The sequence below is a fragment of the Aquarana catesbeiana genome, linkage group LG02 (assembly GCF_042186555.1).
Source record: "Aquarana catesbeiana isolate 2022-GZ linkage group LG02, ASM4218655v1, whole genome shotgun sequence".
Classification (NCBI taxonomy): Eukaryota; Metazoa; Chordata; class Amphibia; order Anura; family Ranidae; genus Aquarana; species Aquarana catesbeiana.
In genome coordinates this window covers 301,173,918-301,192,054 of record NC_133325.1, presented here as the reverse complement: position 1 = coordinate 301,192,054, position 18,137 = coordinate 301,173,918, and the positions used below count along the sequence as shown (strand labels likewise).

The 18,137-nt window shown below is 46.0% G+C and overlaps 1 protein-coding gene across 2 annotated transcripts in view; it reads left to right on the top strand.

Moving 5' to 3' along the window:
• The window catches only part of PLCXD1 (phosphatidylinositol specific phospholipase C X domain containing 1), an 80,102-nt gene that overhangs the window by 12,530 nt on the left and 49,435 nt on the right, over window positions 1-18,137 (top strand). For both annotated transcript variants that reach the window (XR_012241594.1, XM_073614591.1), the window contains exon 2: window positions 439-569. Coding sequence is in view for 1 of the 2 variants with exons in the window: in XM_073614591.1 (XP_073470692.1) it covers window positions 458-569 (112 nt within the window). In the remaining variant the exon portion in view is untranslated. The remainder of the gene's footprint in view (window positions 1-438; window positions 570-18,137) is intronic.

Here is an 18,137-nt window from a genome sequence, read left to right as displayed (position 1 = left end):
CATCCCCAAAAAGACTTGCAGCTGTAATTGCAGTGAAAGGTGGATCTACAAAGTATTGACTCAGGGGGGCTGAATACAAATGCACGCCACACTTTTCACATATTTATTTGTAAAAAAATTTGAAAACCATTTATCATTTTCCTTCCACTTCACAATTATGTGCCACTTTGTGTTGGTCTATCACATAAAATACATTTATGTTTTTGGTTGTAACATGACAAAATGTGGAAAATTCAGTGGGTATGAATATTTTTTCAAGACACTGTTAACTGAAGACATTTTGGGAAAACTTCAAGACTTGAGCATACTGTGCTGTTTTCAGATTTGTTCCGAATTGTTCTTTCTGCTCTCACCATTTTATATAGAATTATCTTCTGTGGGTTTTATTAAAAAATGACCGCGCAAGTACCAAATTGTTTTTGGATATTTATTTTTCAGCATTTTGTGGAATCACAGAATGGAAAGCTGTTCCCAGGAACTCGATACCCAGGTGTTACAAAATCAACAATGGATGTCACGACTATGTGAAACGTTGTGGGATATACCTCTGTACGATTTGTCAATCCCAGGTATTGCATTGTGTTGTGTTTCTTCTGTACTTTTAATACATATTTTTGTAATGCATTTTTTTTTTAATATACAGTAACTTTCTTTTTTTCTCTTATAAAATTGGTATTAGTTGTGTAATGTTAATGCTTAATATAGTATCAGTGATGATGCTTTGATAAAATGTACCAGAAATAATAAGGCTGTTTAATTTCCTCTCTGTCAGCTTTTATACAACTGACATATTGTGTCCTATGAAGAATCTTTTCAATTTAAATAAACTGATATTTGGCACGACTGTTTGGCACAAGACAATAAAGGATCACTAAAGATATATATATATTTTTAAAATAACAAACATGTTTTACTTACCTCCACTGTGCAGCTTGTTTTGCACAGAGTGGCCCTGAACCTGGTCTTCTGGGGTCCCTCGGCGGCTGTCTCGGCTCCCCCCGCAAGGACTCAACACCTTCATGCGAGCTCCCTCGCATGGTGTTGAGTGCTTGCGGGCGTGCTCCCGTGATAAAGTCGGCGGCCATAGCCGCTCACTGTATCACTCGGCCCTGCCCCCCGGCGCGCCGCATCATTGGATGTGATTGACAGCAGCGTGAGTCAATGGCTGCGCTGCTTTCAATCCATCCACTGTAACCAATCAACGGCCAGGCTGAGCGGCGAAGAGGATGACGGGGTGAGCGTGGGACTTTCGAGGGGTCAGGTAAGTAAAATGGGGGGCTGGGGGGGCCGGTATTGTCGGATGTTTTTTCACCTTAATGCATAGAATGCATTAAGGTGAAAAAACTTTTACCTTTACAACCCCTTTAAAAGGAAACTGTCACCAGATTTAACTTTTTATTTTTAAGCCTTTCAAAGATCCCCTCCCCGCATGAACTTAGGCACAGTTAGGGTACTTTCACACTGGGGTGTTGGGGGCGTCGGCGGTAAAGCATCACTATTTTTAGCGGTGCTTTACCGTTGTTTTAGCAGCACTTTTCGGCCGCTAGTGGGAGGCTTTTAAACCCCACTAGCAGCCGAAAAAGGGTTAAAAGCGCCGCTGCCGAGGTGCTTTGCAGGTGCTTTGGCAGCACTGCCTGTTGATTTCATTGGGCAGGGGCGCTTTAGGAGCGGTGTATACACCGCTCCTAAAGTGCTGCAAAGATGCTACTTGCAGGACTTTTTTTCCTGTCCTGCAAGCACACCGCTCCAGTGTGAAAGCACTCAGGCTTTCACACTGGAGTGAGAGGAGAGGCGCTTTGCAGGCGCTATTTTTAGCGCTATAGCGCCTGTAAAGCGCCTCAGTGTGAAAGTGGCCTTAGGGTCAGGATCTAACTAGCAGTTGTGGCCATCTATCCCTACAAATCTATACATTGCACAGATTTTTGCAAACACAGGAAGTGAAGTATAAGAGGAGGCAACGCCATAAACCCTCTCAGTTATACTCAGTGCCTGATGCCTTACGCCCCTCTCAAAATATGCATAAAGAAAAAGATAAAAATCACTGTGTCATCATCTCAGCTGGAGATATAGAGGAGAGTATCCTTTAAGGAATCAGATACCCCAAACTCTTATCTCATGCACCATCACTCCATACAAAGTCAAATCACCCCAATACAGGTAATACAAGGAGTGGATGGTAGCGTGATCCTCTAGAAATATACGCATATATTTAAGGAGGACTAAAGGTCCACAAAGAAATCTTTAAAGAGGATGAAACCGCTTTATTAAGGTATATTAGATAAAAATAAAACATGAAAAATTGCAAAAACCTCCGACATAACAAAAAGTTAAAATGACAACGTTGTCAAAACCAGACAAGAAAGCAGCTGCAGACACCCACACACACCACACATCCACCACACACTCATCCAATCCAATGGTTCAATGGGAAAGGCACTAGTGCAAATGGCTGAAGATGTATAAAATGGTTTTAACCCCAGTTAGCCAGTCTATGACTTCAAAGGTAGTACAGGGCCAGACGTGATGTGGGGTATACAAGGGAGGGATGGATGGCTGCATCCACTGAAACAGAGTCAATCATTTGCATTTGCATAGTACAGCCATAGGTGCAGGTAAGGGCTGGAGTCTGCGCACCAATGTACTGAATGGTAGCCCAACAGCTAACCTGGCTGTTTAAAGCTGGGCTGTAAGTGGGTGGACGGGTGCAGATAGGAGCGTTGTGTGCGTGTGGTATCTTGTTAGGGAGCAGGCTACGTGTGGGTGAGTCGGTGTCCTATGGACAGTATACACAAAGTAAGTCGGTGAGATCACACAACTCCCCGGTCACGCTAATAGCTCCTAGTGCCTCATGAACAGAACCCACAAAGAGGTAGTCTGCCAAAGCACTCTTCATGCATGCCGCTCTGTGTGTGCAGTATCGGTCCACAGGTAGATGACGTGGGTGTGGGGGTCTGCAGGGTCTGGTCTAGGAATGGATGCCACAAGAGTAATAACGCCATGCTAAAATGTTTCGCTTGTAAACAAGAATTTGTTTCATGTTTTATTTTTATCGAATATACCTTTAATAAAGCTGTTACGCCCCTCTCAGTTACACTCAGTGCCTGATGCCTCACACCCCTCTCAGTTACACTCAGTGCCTGATGCCTCACGCCCCTCTCAGTTACACTCAGTGCCTGATGCCTCACACCCCTCTCAGTTACACTCAGTGCCTGATGCCTCACCCCATCTCAGTTACACTCAGTGCCTGATGCCTCACACCCCTCTCAGTTACACTCAGTGCCTGATGCCTCACACCCCTCTCAGTTACACTCAGTGCCTGATGCTTCACACCCCTCTCAGTTACACGCAGTGCCTGATGCCTCACACCCCTCTCAGTTACACTCAGTGCCTGATGCCTCACACCCCTCTCAGTTACACGCAGTGCCTGATGCCTCACACCCCTCTCAGTTACACTCAGTGCCTGATGCCTCACACCCCTCTCAGTTACACTCAGTGCCTGATGCCTCACGACCCTCTCAGTTACACTCAGTGCCTGATGTCTCACGCCCCTCTCAGTTACACTCAGTGCCTGATGCCTCACGCTCCTCTCAGTTACACTCAGTGCCTGATGCCTCACGCTCCTCTCAGTTACACTCAGTGCCTGATGCCTCACGACCCTCTCAGTTACACTCAGAGCCTGATGTCTCACGCCCCTCTCAGTTACACTCAGTGCCTGATGCCTCACACCCCCCTCAGTTACACTCAGTGCCTGATGCCTCACACCCCTCTCAGTTACACTCAGTGCCTGATGCCTCACGCCCCTCTCAGTTACACTCAGTGCCTGATGCCTCACGCTCCTCTCAGTTACACTCAGTGCCTGATGCCTCACGACCCTCTCAGTTACACTCAGTGCCTGATGCTTCACGACCCTCTCAGTTACACTCAGTGCCTGATGCCTCACGCTCCTCTCAGTTACACTCAGTGCCTGATGCCTCACGCTCCCCTCAGTTACACTCAGTGCCTGATGCCTCACGACCCTCTCAGTTACACTCAGTGCCTGATGTCTCACGACCCTCTCAGTTACACTCAGTGCCTGATGCCTCACGACCCTCTCAGTTACACTCAGTGCCTGATGCCTCACGCTCCTCTCAGTTACACTCAGTGCCTGATGCCTCACGCTCCTCTCAGTTACACTCAGTGCCTGATGCCTCACGCTCCTCTCAGTTACACTCAGTGCCTGATGCCTCACACTCCTCTCAGTTACACTCAGTGCCTGATGCCTCACACCCCTCTCAGTTACACGCAGTGCCTGATGCCTCACACCCCTCTCAGTTACACTCAGTGCCTGATGCCTCACGACCCTCTCAGTTACACTCAGTGCCTGATGTCTCACGCCCCTCTCAGTTACACTCAGTGCCTGATGCCTCACGCTCCTCTCAGTTACACTCAGTGCCTGATGCCTCACGCTCCTCTCAGTTACACTCAGTGCCTGATGCCTCACGACCCTCTCAGTTACACTCAGTGCCTGATGTCTCACGCCCCTCTCAGTTACACTCAGTGCCTGATGCCTCACACCCCTCTCAGTTACACTCAGTGCCTGATGCCTCACACCCCTCTCAGTTACACTCAGTGCCTGATGCCTCACGCCCCTCTCAGTTACACTCAGTGCCTGATGCCTCACGCTCCTCTCAGTTACACTCAGTGCCTGATGCCTCACGACCCTCTCAGTTACACTCAGTGCCTGATGCTTCACGACCCTCTCAGTTACACTCAGTGCCTGATGCCTCACGCTCCTCTCAGTTACACTCAGTGCCTGATGCCTCACGCTCCCCTCAGTTACACTCAGTGCCTGATGCCTCACGACCCTCTCAGTTACACTCAGTGCCTGATGTCTCACGACCCTCTCAGTTACACTCAGTGCCTGATGCCTCACGACCCTCTCAGTTACACTCAGTGCCTGATGCCTCACGCTCCTCTCAGTTACACTCAGTGCCTGATGCCTCACGCTCCTCTCAGTTACACTCAGTGCCTGATGCCTCACGCTCCTCTCAGTTACACTCAGTGCCTGATGCCTCACACTCCTCTCAGTTACACTCAGTGCCTGATGCCTCACACCTCTCTCAGTTACACTCAGTGCCTGATGCCTCACGCTCCTCTCAGTTACACTCAGTGCCTGATGCCTCACGCTCCTCTCAGTTACACTCAGTGCCTGATGCCTCACGCTCCTCTCAGTTACACTCAGTGCCTGATGCCTCACACCCCTCTCAGTTACACTCACTGCCTGATGCCTCACGCTCCTCTCAGTTACACTCAGTGCCTTAAGCCTCACACCCCTCTCAGTTACACTCAGTGCCTGATGCCTCACGCTCCTTTCAGTTACACTCAGTGCCTGATGCCTCACACCCCTCTCAGTTACACTCAGTGCCTGATGCCTCACGCTCCTCTCAGTTACACTCAGTGCCTGATGCCTCACGCTCCTCTCAGTTACACTCAGTGCCTGATGCCTCACGCTCCTCTCAGTTACACTCAGTGCCTGATGCCTCACACCCCTCTCAGTTACACTCAGTTCCTAATGCCTCACACCCCTCTCAGTTACACTCAGTTCCTGATGCCTCACACCCCTCTCAGTTACACTCAGTGCCTGATGCCTCACGCTCCTCTCAGTTACACTCAGTGCCTGATGCCACACACCCCCCTCAGTTACACTCAGTGCCTGATGTCTCACGCCCCTCTCAGTTACACTCAGTGCCTGATGCCTCACAACCCTCTCAGTTACACTCAGTGCCTGATGCCTCACGCTCCTTTCAGTTACACTCAGTGCCTGATGCCTCACACCCCTCTCAGTTACACTCAGTGCCTGATGCCTCACGCTCCTCTCAGTTACACTCAGTGCCTGATGCCTCACACCCCTCTCAGTTACACTCAGTGCCTGATGCCTCACACCCCTCTCAGTTACACTCAGTGCCTGATGCCTCACACCTCTCTCAGTTACACTCAGTGCCTGATGCCTCACGCTCCTCTCAGTTACACTCAGTGCCTGATGCCTCACGCTCCTCTCAGTTACACTCAGTGCCTGATGCCTCACGCTCCTCTCAGTTACACTCAGTGCCTGATGCCTCACGCTCCTCTCAGTTACACTCAGTGCCTGATGCCTCACGCTCCTCTCAGTTACACTCAGTGCCTGATGCCTCACACCCCTCTCAGTTACACTCAGTTCCTGATGCCTCACACCCCTCTCAGTTACACTCAGTTCCTGATGCCTCACACCCCTCTCAGTTACACTCAGTGCCTGATGCCTCACGCTCCTCTCAGTTACACTCAGTGCCTGATGCCTCACACCCCTCTCAGTTACACTCAGTGCCTGATGTCTCACGCCCCTCTCAGTTACACTCAGTGCCTGATGCCTCACGACCCTCTCAGTTACACTCAGTGCCTGATGCCTCACGCTCCTCTCAGTTACACTCAGTGCCTGATGCCTCACGCTCCTCTCAGTTACACTCAGTGCCTGATGCCTCACGCTCCTCTCAGTTACACTCAGTGCCTGATGCCTCACGCTCCTCTCAGTTACACTCAGTGCCTGATGCCTCATGCTCCTCTCAGTTACACTCAGTGCCTGATGCCCCACACCCCTCTCAGTTACACTCAGTGCCTGATGCCTCACGCCCCTCTCAGTTACACTCAGTGCCTGATGCCTCACACCACGTGATTGGAGCCAGAGGCACTGTTTGCGTTCTGTCCAAGAAAATATACCACTGACCGCTGCCACTGGTCATGACCAAAAAAGGTCTCCCAACCGACTATCGATCAGCACTCTCAGCAAATGGCTGAGAGCACTGACCAGAGTGTTTTGTCGGGGGGGGGGCTTCGCCATTGTACAGTATGTTAATGAGTACTGGACTCAGTCAATGCCAACCTAACTGTTGGGACAGATCACACTGAGCTAGTTGAGAATTTCTTATAGTCAACCATGACACCTTCTCCTCAGAAACATCTAAAAGGTTAGAAATATTTAAAAAATAAGTATTCTGTGTGAATAGGAACACATAACAAACATAAAGTGGAGTTTTTTTAAAAAATTTGACTGCAAAAGTGGAAATTCACTTTAAACATCGCTGGCCTTGCACCGAAAAGCTAGGTATAAAGCAACGATTGTATGCAAAAGACAACTAATCCATAACTGAGTAAGCCCATACGTGCCATTGGCATACTATTTGAAAGGAACAGGCCATGCCATTTACCTTTTGTATTTTCCCATTAGATATACAGAACAAGATAACCTCAGAAATAAGGTCATTCTTTCCTTAAATGACATGGAACATAATGTACAGTAATGAATCCGTTGCAAATGTACTTGGAGCTGGAGAATTGCACAAATCCCCATATAAGACCATGACCTACATTCCCTTGTAGCTCTTTTAATCTGTGCAGGTTTTGATTATTTACAGTATACAGCTAAGGTTACATACAATACAATGCCCGCAATCTATATCCGTTAAGGACACATTGCCAAAAAATGAGTTCCTTATTAAAATGTATTCTGCAGAGTTTGACAATATACTTTTGCATTTTGTCATAGTAATTGATGCTCGGTTAGCAGTGGATAAACTGGTCTGTTTTCCAGGTCACATCACCAATCAGTGAGCTTGTTGTTATGATACTGTCTGCAGGTGAACTACTTTTAAACTGTTTACAGCCACTTGTCCACAGGCATACTTGTCAGTTACCAAAGAAGAATATATTGGTTATCTATGTTTCTAAAGCTGGCCATATACTGTTAGATTATTTTTTTCCCCTTAGCCTGTGGGCTGAACAATGAATTCTTATAGATTCCTCTATCCACATTAATGGGGCAGATGGATGAATCTCCCCTGCCAAGCCCCATTACCCGAACTGTTCAGCTGACAGTTTTCAGACAGGCTCCTTAGAAGTGGGTTGAACAATCAACTTTTGGAAATCTGAGCAATACCTGCTCAAATTTCCGCTAAGCCAGCAAATTCGAACAATGTATGGTTGACATAAAGCCAGCCACAGACAAATCGGAATTTGGTCGGTTCAGTGGGAACTGGCTGAATTTCGGTCAATGTATGGGCAGGCTGGTTGTACTAAAGTTGATCAACTTCAGTACGACCAGCCTGTTGGATTATTTTCATAAGATCACTGCCAGTGGCTATAGCCACAATTTGATCAGTGTATTCTGATGGCTGGGAAACCTGCTGTCTGAATACAATAGCGCAGTGGGAGGGATTCTCCATCAGCACTGAATGTGTTGATGGGGGAATCAAGGAGTTTTCTTTCATTCAAGCCATGGTTGAAGGAAAGAAAATTGGTTAATATATGGCCTGTCTAAGCGGAACTAAACCCTCCTCTGCTTTAAAGCCAAGGAAACTGCCATCTTAACCTCTGTTTGTCCTGAAGTTGCCAAGGTGTTGCACGTGTGATCAGTTATGACACCAGACATTTGATGGCTTGACTGTTTAGTCGATAGCACAAGCAACTGTGACAGGTATTCATAGCATGTCTTGAATTAAAAAGGGGATTAACTCCAGAGATAAAACGATAATTCTCCCACTCTACAAGACTCTGGTCCGGCCGCACCTAGAGTATGCTGTCCAGTTCTGGGCACCAGTCCTCAGGAAGGATGTACTGGAAATGGGGCGAGTACAAAGAAGGGCAACAAAGCTAATAAAGGGTCTGGAGGATGTTAGTTACGAGGAAAGGTTGCGAGCACTAAACTTATTCTCTCTGGAGAAGTGACGCTTGAGAGGGGATATGATTTCAATTTAAAAATACCATACTGGTGATCCCACAATAGGGATAAAACTTTTTCGTGGAAGGGAGTTTAACAAGACACGTGGCCACTCATTAAAATTAGAAGAAAAGAGGTTTAACCTTAAACTACGTAGAGGGTTCTTTACTGTAAGAGAGGGAAGAATGTGGAATTCCCTTCCACAGGTGGTGGTCTCAGCGGGGGGCATTGATAGTTTCAAAAAACTATTAGATAAGCACCTGAACGACCACAACATACAGGGATATACAATGTAATACTGACATATAATCACACATAGGTTGGACTTGATGGACTTGTGTCTTTTTTCAACCTCACCTACTTTGTAACTATGTAACTATATATATTCTATGTAGTCTACTTTCATTAAATATTGAATTCTCCCTCCTTTAGGTTTTCTTTTACTGGCTGTAGCTGCTACCTTCACATGCCATCTCTCCCTCTCCAGCCACAACAGCAGATATTGCCCTTACATGCTTTATTTAATCATTACTGAACTGTAGACACATGCCCATAATGATATATTATACACACTGTACTCTGCTGTAATTCAGTATTGAAAATATTCCTCTGCCTGAAGTGTTGAGATCTTTGTAACAGCATTTAGTGCTTGTATGGTATATATGAGCACATCCCTAGCCACAACACAGAATGAAAAAGCCGGGACATACTGCTTTACATCAGCATGTGAACATTGGCATGAGAAAAAAAAACGAAAAAGTGCAGCATTACCTTACTAATCAATAACTTAACAGCAATGGTGGAACCCTCTAATGCATGGAAATCTCAATAAACCTCAATATTACCACAGTACCGGTCTCCATGATATGTAACTTTACATATAATACACATCAAACTGAAAATAAAACATAAAAAATGAAACTTGACAGGGATGGTGGAAACCCCTCTTATAGATATTTGCCATACAGATTAAATTCAAGTGCAACAATTCCAGTGATATGTGATTTCACATGTAATACGCATCAAAAGGAGAATGAATAAATAAAACTTAACAAGAACCCCCCCTCCACACACACACATCAAATATTTGCGTTACAAATTCACTTAACTTTTTAGTTGGGAGTTTCCCACCATCAGTGCACTTTTTTTATAGATTGTCACACTGAATTTTATGTTTTAGGTACTATTATAATGTGAATTATTGCACTTGAACTTAATTTTTATTGCAAATATCTGTAGAGGGGTTTCTACCACCCCTGCTAAGTTTTTAAATTGTTTTATGTCTTTTTCCCCTTTTGATGTGTATTACATGTGAAATCACTAGAATTATTGCACTATGAAGTTAATATCTATAAGAGGGGTTTCCACCATTCCTGCTAAGTTTCATTTTTTTATGTTTTATTTTCAGTTTGATGTGTATTATATGTGAAGTTACATATCCCAGACACTGGCATTGTGGTAATATTGAAGTTTATTGAGATTACCATACATTAGAGGGTTCCACTATTATTGTTAAGTTATTGATTAGTAAATTAGCACTGCACTTTTTTTTTCTTTTGTAGCATTAATAAACATAAACACATTTCAGCTGTGCCCCACCAGACCAGCCCCCCTATGGACAATGTGCCTTGCTGCTGAGCTCCTCTCCCCATCCCTGCACTCAGTGCACAGATATGCAGCACTGATGGGCACTCATAGGCAGCCCTATTGGGCACTGATAGGCAGCACTGATTGGCACTGCTAAGGGGCACTGCTAGGTGGCACTGATCGGCGGCACTGACGGGCAAGCTGATGAGCAGCACTGATTGGTACTGATAGGCAACACTGATGGGCACTGATAGGCAGCACTGATTGAAATTGATTGGCAGCACTGATTGTCGGCTCTGATGGGCACTGATTGGTAGCACTAATGGGCACTGATGGGTGGCACTGATTGGCAGCACTGATGGGTGGCACTGATTGGCAGCACTGATGAGCACTGGAAGATGGAACTGAGTGCAGGAATGGGGAGGGGAGCTTAGCAGCCAGGCACATTGTCTATAGGGGGGGTCAGTCTGGTGGGGCACAACTAAAATCTGTTGATGTGATTTGCACTGATAAGCAGCTCTGACGGCCATTGGTTGGCACTGATTGGCAGCACTGATAGGCACTGATTGGCAGCATTCATGGGCACTGACAGAGGAGGGGGGGGGGGGGGTTTCACATGCAGCAGATGACAGCTGACTTTCTACCTGCAAGCAGTTATATTACCTGACAGTTTCACACACTGAGCAGCTCTTGAAAACCTAGCCATCTGCTGCATATTAAACAATTTCACAGGCAGCGGCAAGTTACACACACCTTGGATGCAGCCTTTCAGAGCACCAGGGTGGCTGTCATTTTTAGGACACGGTCTATACCGCCTCCATGGGTGGCACAGATCGGTGGTCTCTGAGTCCTGTCCCGCCCACTATAGCAAGCAGGAACAGAAGTACATCCCTGCTTGCTGTAGAAAGAGCTACAAATGGGCTGTGCCAAGACCGGTGGCGGGGGGAATAGAAGGAATGGCAGTCACCGATCTAACAAACAGGAAACCGAAACAGTTTCATTTGAAAATGACCAGGTTATTTCACAGCAAATACTGAGCTGACAAGAAGATGGGTGGCATATTCATGGAAGGTAGGAAATCAGCAATAAGGACATGTAAAAAAGTTTTGCCCGAAGTTCTGCTTTTGTGCCATTGTGTGTACTTCTGCTTCTATTTACTATGTTGAGCTGAGAGTCAGGTCCCCCTTTTGTTTTGAAAGCGTAAACAGTTTCACACATACTTTGCTTTAACAAGGAAGTATAAGGTACTCTTGGCAAGCACATATTTTGAAAAATGATTGCAATGTTTATATTAAAACTAAATCTGTTTATATCAACCTTTTTTGTGCACCTACCTGTCCCTTTGCATCCTCCGCTGTTGCCTGGGGGTTTATTGGCAGGGATCCGGCCGGATAGACGGGGATTCTTCCAGGCCCACCGCCATCAATCCGGCCTCTATCCTCCTGTGCAGTGCTGCGGATGGCCTGGGAGTGAGGTAAGGGACCTCCAACATCATCCAATAAACCCTCCTGAGTGTCCGGCGGGGTCCGGGAGTCTATTGGGCCGCCGTGATCCGCCCGTGGAGGCCGCGGCCTGTTGCGGCCTAGTGCGGCCTAGTGAAGCCTGCCACAGGACTTTCCTGTGACGCCGACCCGCGGAGGAGTGCCGCGGTCGGCGCGGACTGCAATCCGGATCGTGGATGCGCCTGTACCCGGTTATACCATCAGCTTAAAAGCCATAATAGTTGACAGAGGCTGCTTGTGAGACCAGGCCACAAAATCCAGGGGCCCTGCATCCTCTGCACCATTCTGATTATAACCCGGCTCTTTGTAAAAATCTCCTGAACTGCTTGCTTTGTTCTCTGTTCATTAGATGCCATCCAGAAGATCAACAAAGAAACAGCCGCCTCCTAAGATACAGAGTCCGGCAGGGATATGTGCGGGGTTAGGTCGGTCATCGGGTGTAAACAGAATCGCGGCCACGTTGACAGCGCTGCAGCTTCTCGGAGATATGGAACACGGCGTTGGAGACCAGCCGCGGCACTCTGAAGCGCGGAAGAAACCACAGCTCCGGTTTGAAAATACCACTCTGCATTTCTTTCCGGATTTCTCCCCGGAGCTACAGAGGTGCCGTCGCACTTTTGTGGAGATCCGGAAGAGGTTACGGGAAAAGGGGCTTAAGTATAGTATGCTGTACCCCTGTAAGCTCCGAGTTGAACACCGGGGCTCTGTGAAATTTTTTGAGGCCCCCTCGGATGTCTCGGAGTAGCTGGACACCCTGGGTTGACGTGAATCAACGCCTTTATTTCATATTTTTTCTCTCTTATTTCTTAATTTTTATTTCATGTTTTCCCAAATCTGGCGCAAAGAAGATTGTATGCACTGGGCTCCTTGATCCGTATCCCACGGGGCTCCATAAAGACACAAGAAGAAGTCATCTACACTTGCTGAACAGTTTGGCACACGGGCTTCCAGATTTTTTTTGTTGTTCTCCCCCTTTTTGGGAGTTTTTTTGGGACTAAGCCACATACCAGTGGTTGTTGTATTTTTTCTTTTAATCGGTTCTGGTATAATGGCAGAAGGGGATGGTTATACCACAGTTCACCACTCACAAGGGGGAATATGTATAATTTGTATGTGGTTTGGGTATGGTGTATCCTAAAATACTTGCAGAATGATCAAGGCACTGCACTTAGGCTCCTGCTACTTCATATTCGGTTTAAGGGTTAATGGCTAAGTCTGCAAAAATTGTCTCCTGGGATGTGAGAGGACTGAATAACAAGTATAAAAGAGCATCCATATTTCAGTTCCTTAAACAGTCCAAGCCGCATGTCACCTTCCTGCAAGAGACCCATCTAGATGGTAGTAGGGTCCTGGCTATGCGCAGACTCTGGGTCCAAAAATCTTTTCATGCGACTTTTTCCACGTTCGCCAGAGGCGTTTCAATTCTTATCAGCAAGGCCCTGCAATGTACTATACATCAGGTGTTCTCGGATCCAGGGGGTAGATATGTGGCTGTCCTATTGGATGTTTATCATTACAAAATGTTACTAGTGAATGTATATCTGCCTCCTCCTGTAAATGTCCAAATTTTATATGATTTATTTACCAGATTGGCTCCCTTTGCTCACCTCCCTCTTATATTGATGGGTGATTTCAACGCCATTTTGGATGCGTTGGACTCTTCCAATCCAGGGAGAGTGGGTTCTGGAGATCTTATATCCTGGGCCGCAGTGACTGGGTTGACGGAGCTGTGGCGAGCTAGAAATCCATCTCGCAGAGCCTATTCTCATGTCTCACTGACCCACCACTCGTCTGCCAGGATAGACATGGCGTTTGGGAACAAAGCCTTGTTACCGTTTGTAAAGGACATAGCCTACCTGGCAGGGGGTTTATCTGATCATTGCCCTCTGTCCCTTGACCTCAGTCTGTCGGCTGGAAGGGGGGCTGGGGGTTGGCGGCTGTCCCCAGGATGGCTGCAAAATGAGCAGGTATCTTCACGCTTACAGGAGTCTATCGCCTCTTACTGGACAGCTAATGAGAATACAGCGGATCCTCCGGTGGTTTGGGATGCATTTAAGGCATAAGGGGAGAATGTATTTCTGCGATAAAAGCTGAAAGGGTGGCTCATAATGCTGAGGTTGCCAGATTACAGGACGATAAGAAGGAATGTGCGGAGAGACATGCTGGCAGTCCTTCTGAGTCTACTTATTTGTCTCTGATGGAGGCTAGGCGTCTTCTCTCCCTGCATTTCTCGGATCTGGCTCATACCGAGTTGGGTCACAGGGCGAACTTAGTGTTTGCAGAAGGCGACAAAAATGGGAAGTTGTTGGCAAGACTGGTGGCAGTTGATAATCAAATAACAAACATCCCAGTAGTTAGAGGGTGGGATGGCACTATGATCACTGACCGCTTAGGTATACTGGATGAATTTAGAGACTACTTTTCTGAGTTATATGCTCCTATACCGAGGTATGATCAGGCAGAATGAAATGCTCTTTTGGATAAGCTGACCCTCCCGAGTTTATCTGAGACTGACCGGGTGGAACTAGATAGTAAAATCACCACCAAAGAGATAACTGCAGCTATTTTTGACTTCCCACCTTGTAAGGCTCTGGGACCGGACGGCCTTTCTGCGGATTTTTATAAAAACCATGTTGACGAACTAGCCCCCAGACTGAATACCCTTTTGGCCAAATGTCTAGAATTGAACAGTCTTCCGGCCTCTATGCTGGATGCCTATATGGTACTATTACTGAAACCGGGTAAAGATCCGTTAGATTGTTCTTCATACAGGCCTATCTCCCTCTTAAACACGGACCTGAAGATCCTGACGAAGGTATTGGCCAACAGACTGGTCGGGGTGATCCCCTCCCTGGTCAATATTGACCAGACGGGTTTCATGCCTGGTAAATCCACTGACACTAATTTAAGAAGGTTATTTACCCACCTCCAGTTACCGGGGTCTGAGGACGGAACCAGAATTATTGTGTCGATCGACATAGAAAAGGCGTTCGACTCAATTGATTGGTCGTATATGCTGGAGGTGATGGGGTTCGGCAACACGTTTAGGAGGTGGATAACGCTAGAGTAGCAATTAGATTGGGTCAGGATGTTTCTCCCTTCTTCTCGGTGGGCAGGGGCACCAGGCAGGGGTGCCCTCTATCCCCATTTTTATTTGCGCTTATGATGGAACCCTTAGCAGTAGCACTTAGAATGTCCAGTGAAGTCAGGGCGATTGTAGTGGGTTCCATTAAGGAATGTCTAGCATTATATGCGGATGACATGCTCTTGTTTCTGGAGGATCCTAGATCATCATTGCAGGCGGTTTTAAAAATTTTCACAGATTTCACAGTTTTTTCAGGTCTTAAGGTGAATTGGAGCAAATCCTCCATTTTGCCATTAGATACTAGGGCCAGTAAAGAGGCTGACCAAAGTCTGCCGCTGAAGTGGGTTTCTTCCATCACATATTTAGGAGTTAAAATTACAGCAAACAGTGCTGATTATGTGACTCTTAATCTACTGCCTTTATTGTCCTTTTTTAAGCAGAGGGCGAAGGCCTGGCAAAGGCTTCCTCTGTCACTGATAGGGAGGATAAGTTTACTCGAAATGAAAATTCTTCCAGTTATACTTTATTTCTTGAGACACGCTCCGGTACGGCCTCCCAAATCCTTTTTTAAAAAACTAGAGGGCATTACCAGTTCATTCATATGGGCCCCCAAACAACCACGCATAGGACATAAGGTGTTTCAGGAGCCTTGGGGGTGGGGGGGTTTGGCCCTGCCTGACTGGAAGAAATATTACCTAGCTGGTCAGTTGGTAATTGTCCATAAATGGTTGACATCTGACGACGGAGATTCAGCAACTGTGGTGGAGGCGGCTCATTTGGGGTCATATGAGACCCTCCGTTTGGCCATTCATAGGGGGGTTGGATCGGAGCCTCCTTTGACTTTGGCCATGAAGGCCACTATTAAGGCTTGGGGGGAGGCAGTGGTGTTGGCGTGTCGGAGCTACTTGGGTTTCTCACCTCAGACTCCCTTGTGGGGGAATCCCAAGTTGTCTCACTTCTACTCCTTTCAGGACCCCATGATGTGGGTAGTCAGGGGAATTAAATTACTAAAGGACATCACCCAAGATGGCATACTTCTGACTTTTGACCAGCTGAAGACTAAGCATGACCTCCCTAACTCATATTTCTTCAGGTTCATACAGCTTCGACATGCGTTTCAGGCCCAGTTTAGGGATAGAGCGGTTGAGTCCATTCCATCGGCTTTAGAAGACATGCTTATGGTGGAAGACCTCCCTAAAACTTTGTCAGTCACATATAAAGAACTGTTTAAGAATAGTCCGGCAGCAATGGCTAAATGCAGAGAGCGTTGGGAGAGTGAAGTCCCTGATATGGATGGGGAGGACTGGGATGACGTGTGGGTGCACCCCTTTAAACATTTAGTCTCTGCGAGAGACAGACTCATTCATTTAAAATTTTTACATAGAATTTATTTTACAATGGCCAGATTGGCAGTAATCTACCCATCAGTCTCTTCGGCTTGTTGGAGGTGTGATTTTTCACCGGCAGATGCCAAGCATATTTTCTGGGAATGCCCACATGTCATGACCTTTTGGGAAGGAGTAATAAAATGTATAGAAGAAATTTTAAAAATACCTATTTCATTATCCATCAGGGTATGTTTGTTGGGCCTAGTGGAGGAGGTGGTTCCGTCCAGAGCTCTTAGAACGTTACTGAACATTCTATTCTTCTATGGAAGAAAAGCCATACTATTAAAATGGAAGAATTCCGCTCCCCCTGGTGTTCCATTTTGGAAGGGGCTGGTGAATTGGCAACATACCACTCTAGAGGGTGCGGAAAAAAGTTTGACAAGGTTTGGCAGGCCTGGTTTGGATCGGAGGTGACGGCTGGTTAGTTCTGCCCTAGGTCTTTTATGCGGTAAAGCAATAGTCATGGGATTTTGATATAATCAAGTACATGAGATGGGGTGGTAATTACGGGTAGTTGTGTCCTTTGGATCATAAATTAGCTAATCTTCAATTACGGTGCAGTGCTTTGGGGAGCACAAAGCACACATACATATAGATTTACATGGTCTTATTTCAGATGGTCCTCCAGTGGTAAAATAAAGTGAAGTAATTTCTCTTGATTGTGGTGAACTGTGGTATGGGATGTTGGGGCGAGGGGGGGGGGAGTTTGGTACAAGGAGTTACCTGAGTTAGGTTGTTCCAATGTTAGATTTAAGTTGACCTAGTGGGTCCAAGAATGGCCGGTGTTGTGCCGGATCATTCCACTGTTTTTTGTATGCTTATATGTATAAAATTTAATAAACAGAATTTTCAAAAAAAAAAAAAAACTAAATCTGTTTTTTAGTTTTGTTTTCTTAAAAACAATCTGAATATATTGCAAATTTTCTTACCTTGAAATCTTGCCAGTAAAAGCACTTCTTGTTACAGTGTTGCCCAGCGCAAGAACAAGGCAATATGTACAGACTATTTGACTTTTGTAAATCAACCCCATGGCATTTTTGCACAGCTCATTTCAGCACGCTGTAATGCACGACAAGAAGTAAATACAGCTGGAAAAAAGCGAACACTGCAGTGTGTTTTAATAACCCATTCGATCGGAAGCTAATCGGTAGGATTTGGGTACGCCGACACCCGCCAATTGTCGGGGAGAGAGACAGAACTGCAATATGTAAACAAGGCAGATCACCGTCGCAATACAGGGAATAAATTCCATCTCTCCCCTTAGTGAAAGCACCTAACACAGTACACATAAACACATGTTAGACACACAGTTAACCCTTTGATCGCCCCTGATGTTTAACCCCCTCCCAGCCAGTGTCATTAGCACTGTGAGAATGCATATTTTTAGCACTGATCACTGTATTAGGCTCGATTCACACCTATGCATGTTGCTTTTGAGCGTTTTTGGAGTTTTTTTTGTCATGCTTGCCACGTTTTTGAGCAGCGTTTTTGTAGCAGTTTTGCAGCGTTTTTGCCGCGTTTTGCGTTTTTTTTTTTTTTTTTTTACAGTTTTTTTTAGACTGTATACAGTCTAAAAGAAAATTAAAAAAAAAAAAAAAAAACGCGTTTTTGGCTTTTTTTTTTTTTTACAGTCTTTTTTTAGACTGTATACAGTCTAAAAAAAATAAAAAAACAAAACAAAAAAAAAAAAAAACGCCAAAAACGCTGCAAAAACGGTGCACTTGCGTTTTTGATGCTGGTCCATTGAATTCTATTACATGCAAAACGCTGCATTTTGCATGAAAAAAGTCCCTGACCCTTTCCAAAAATGCAGAGGTACAAAAAGGCATTGATGTGAACATGTTCCATAG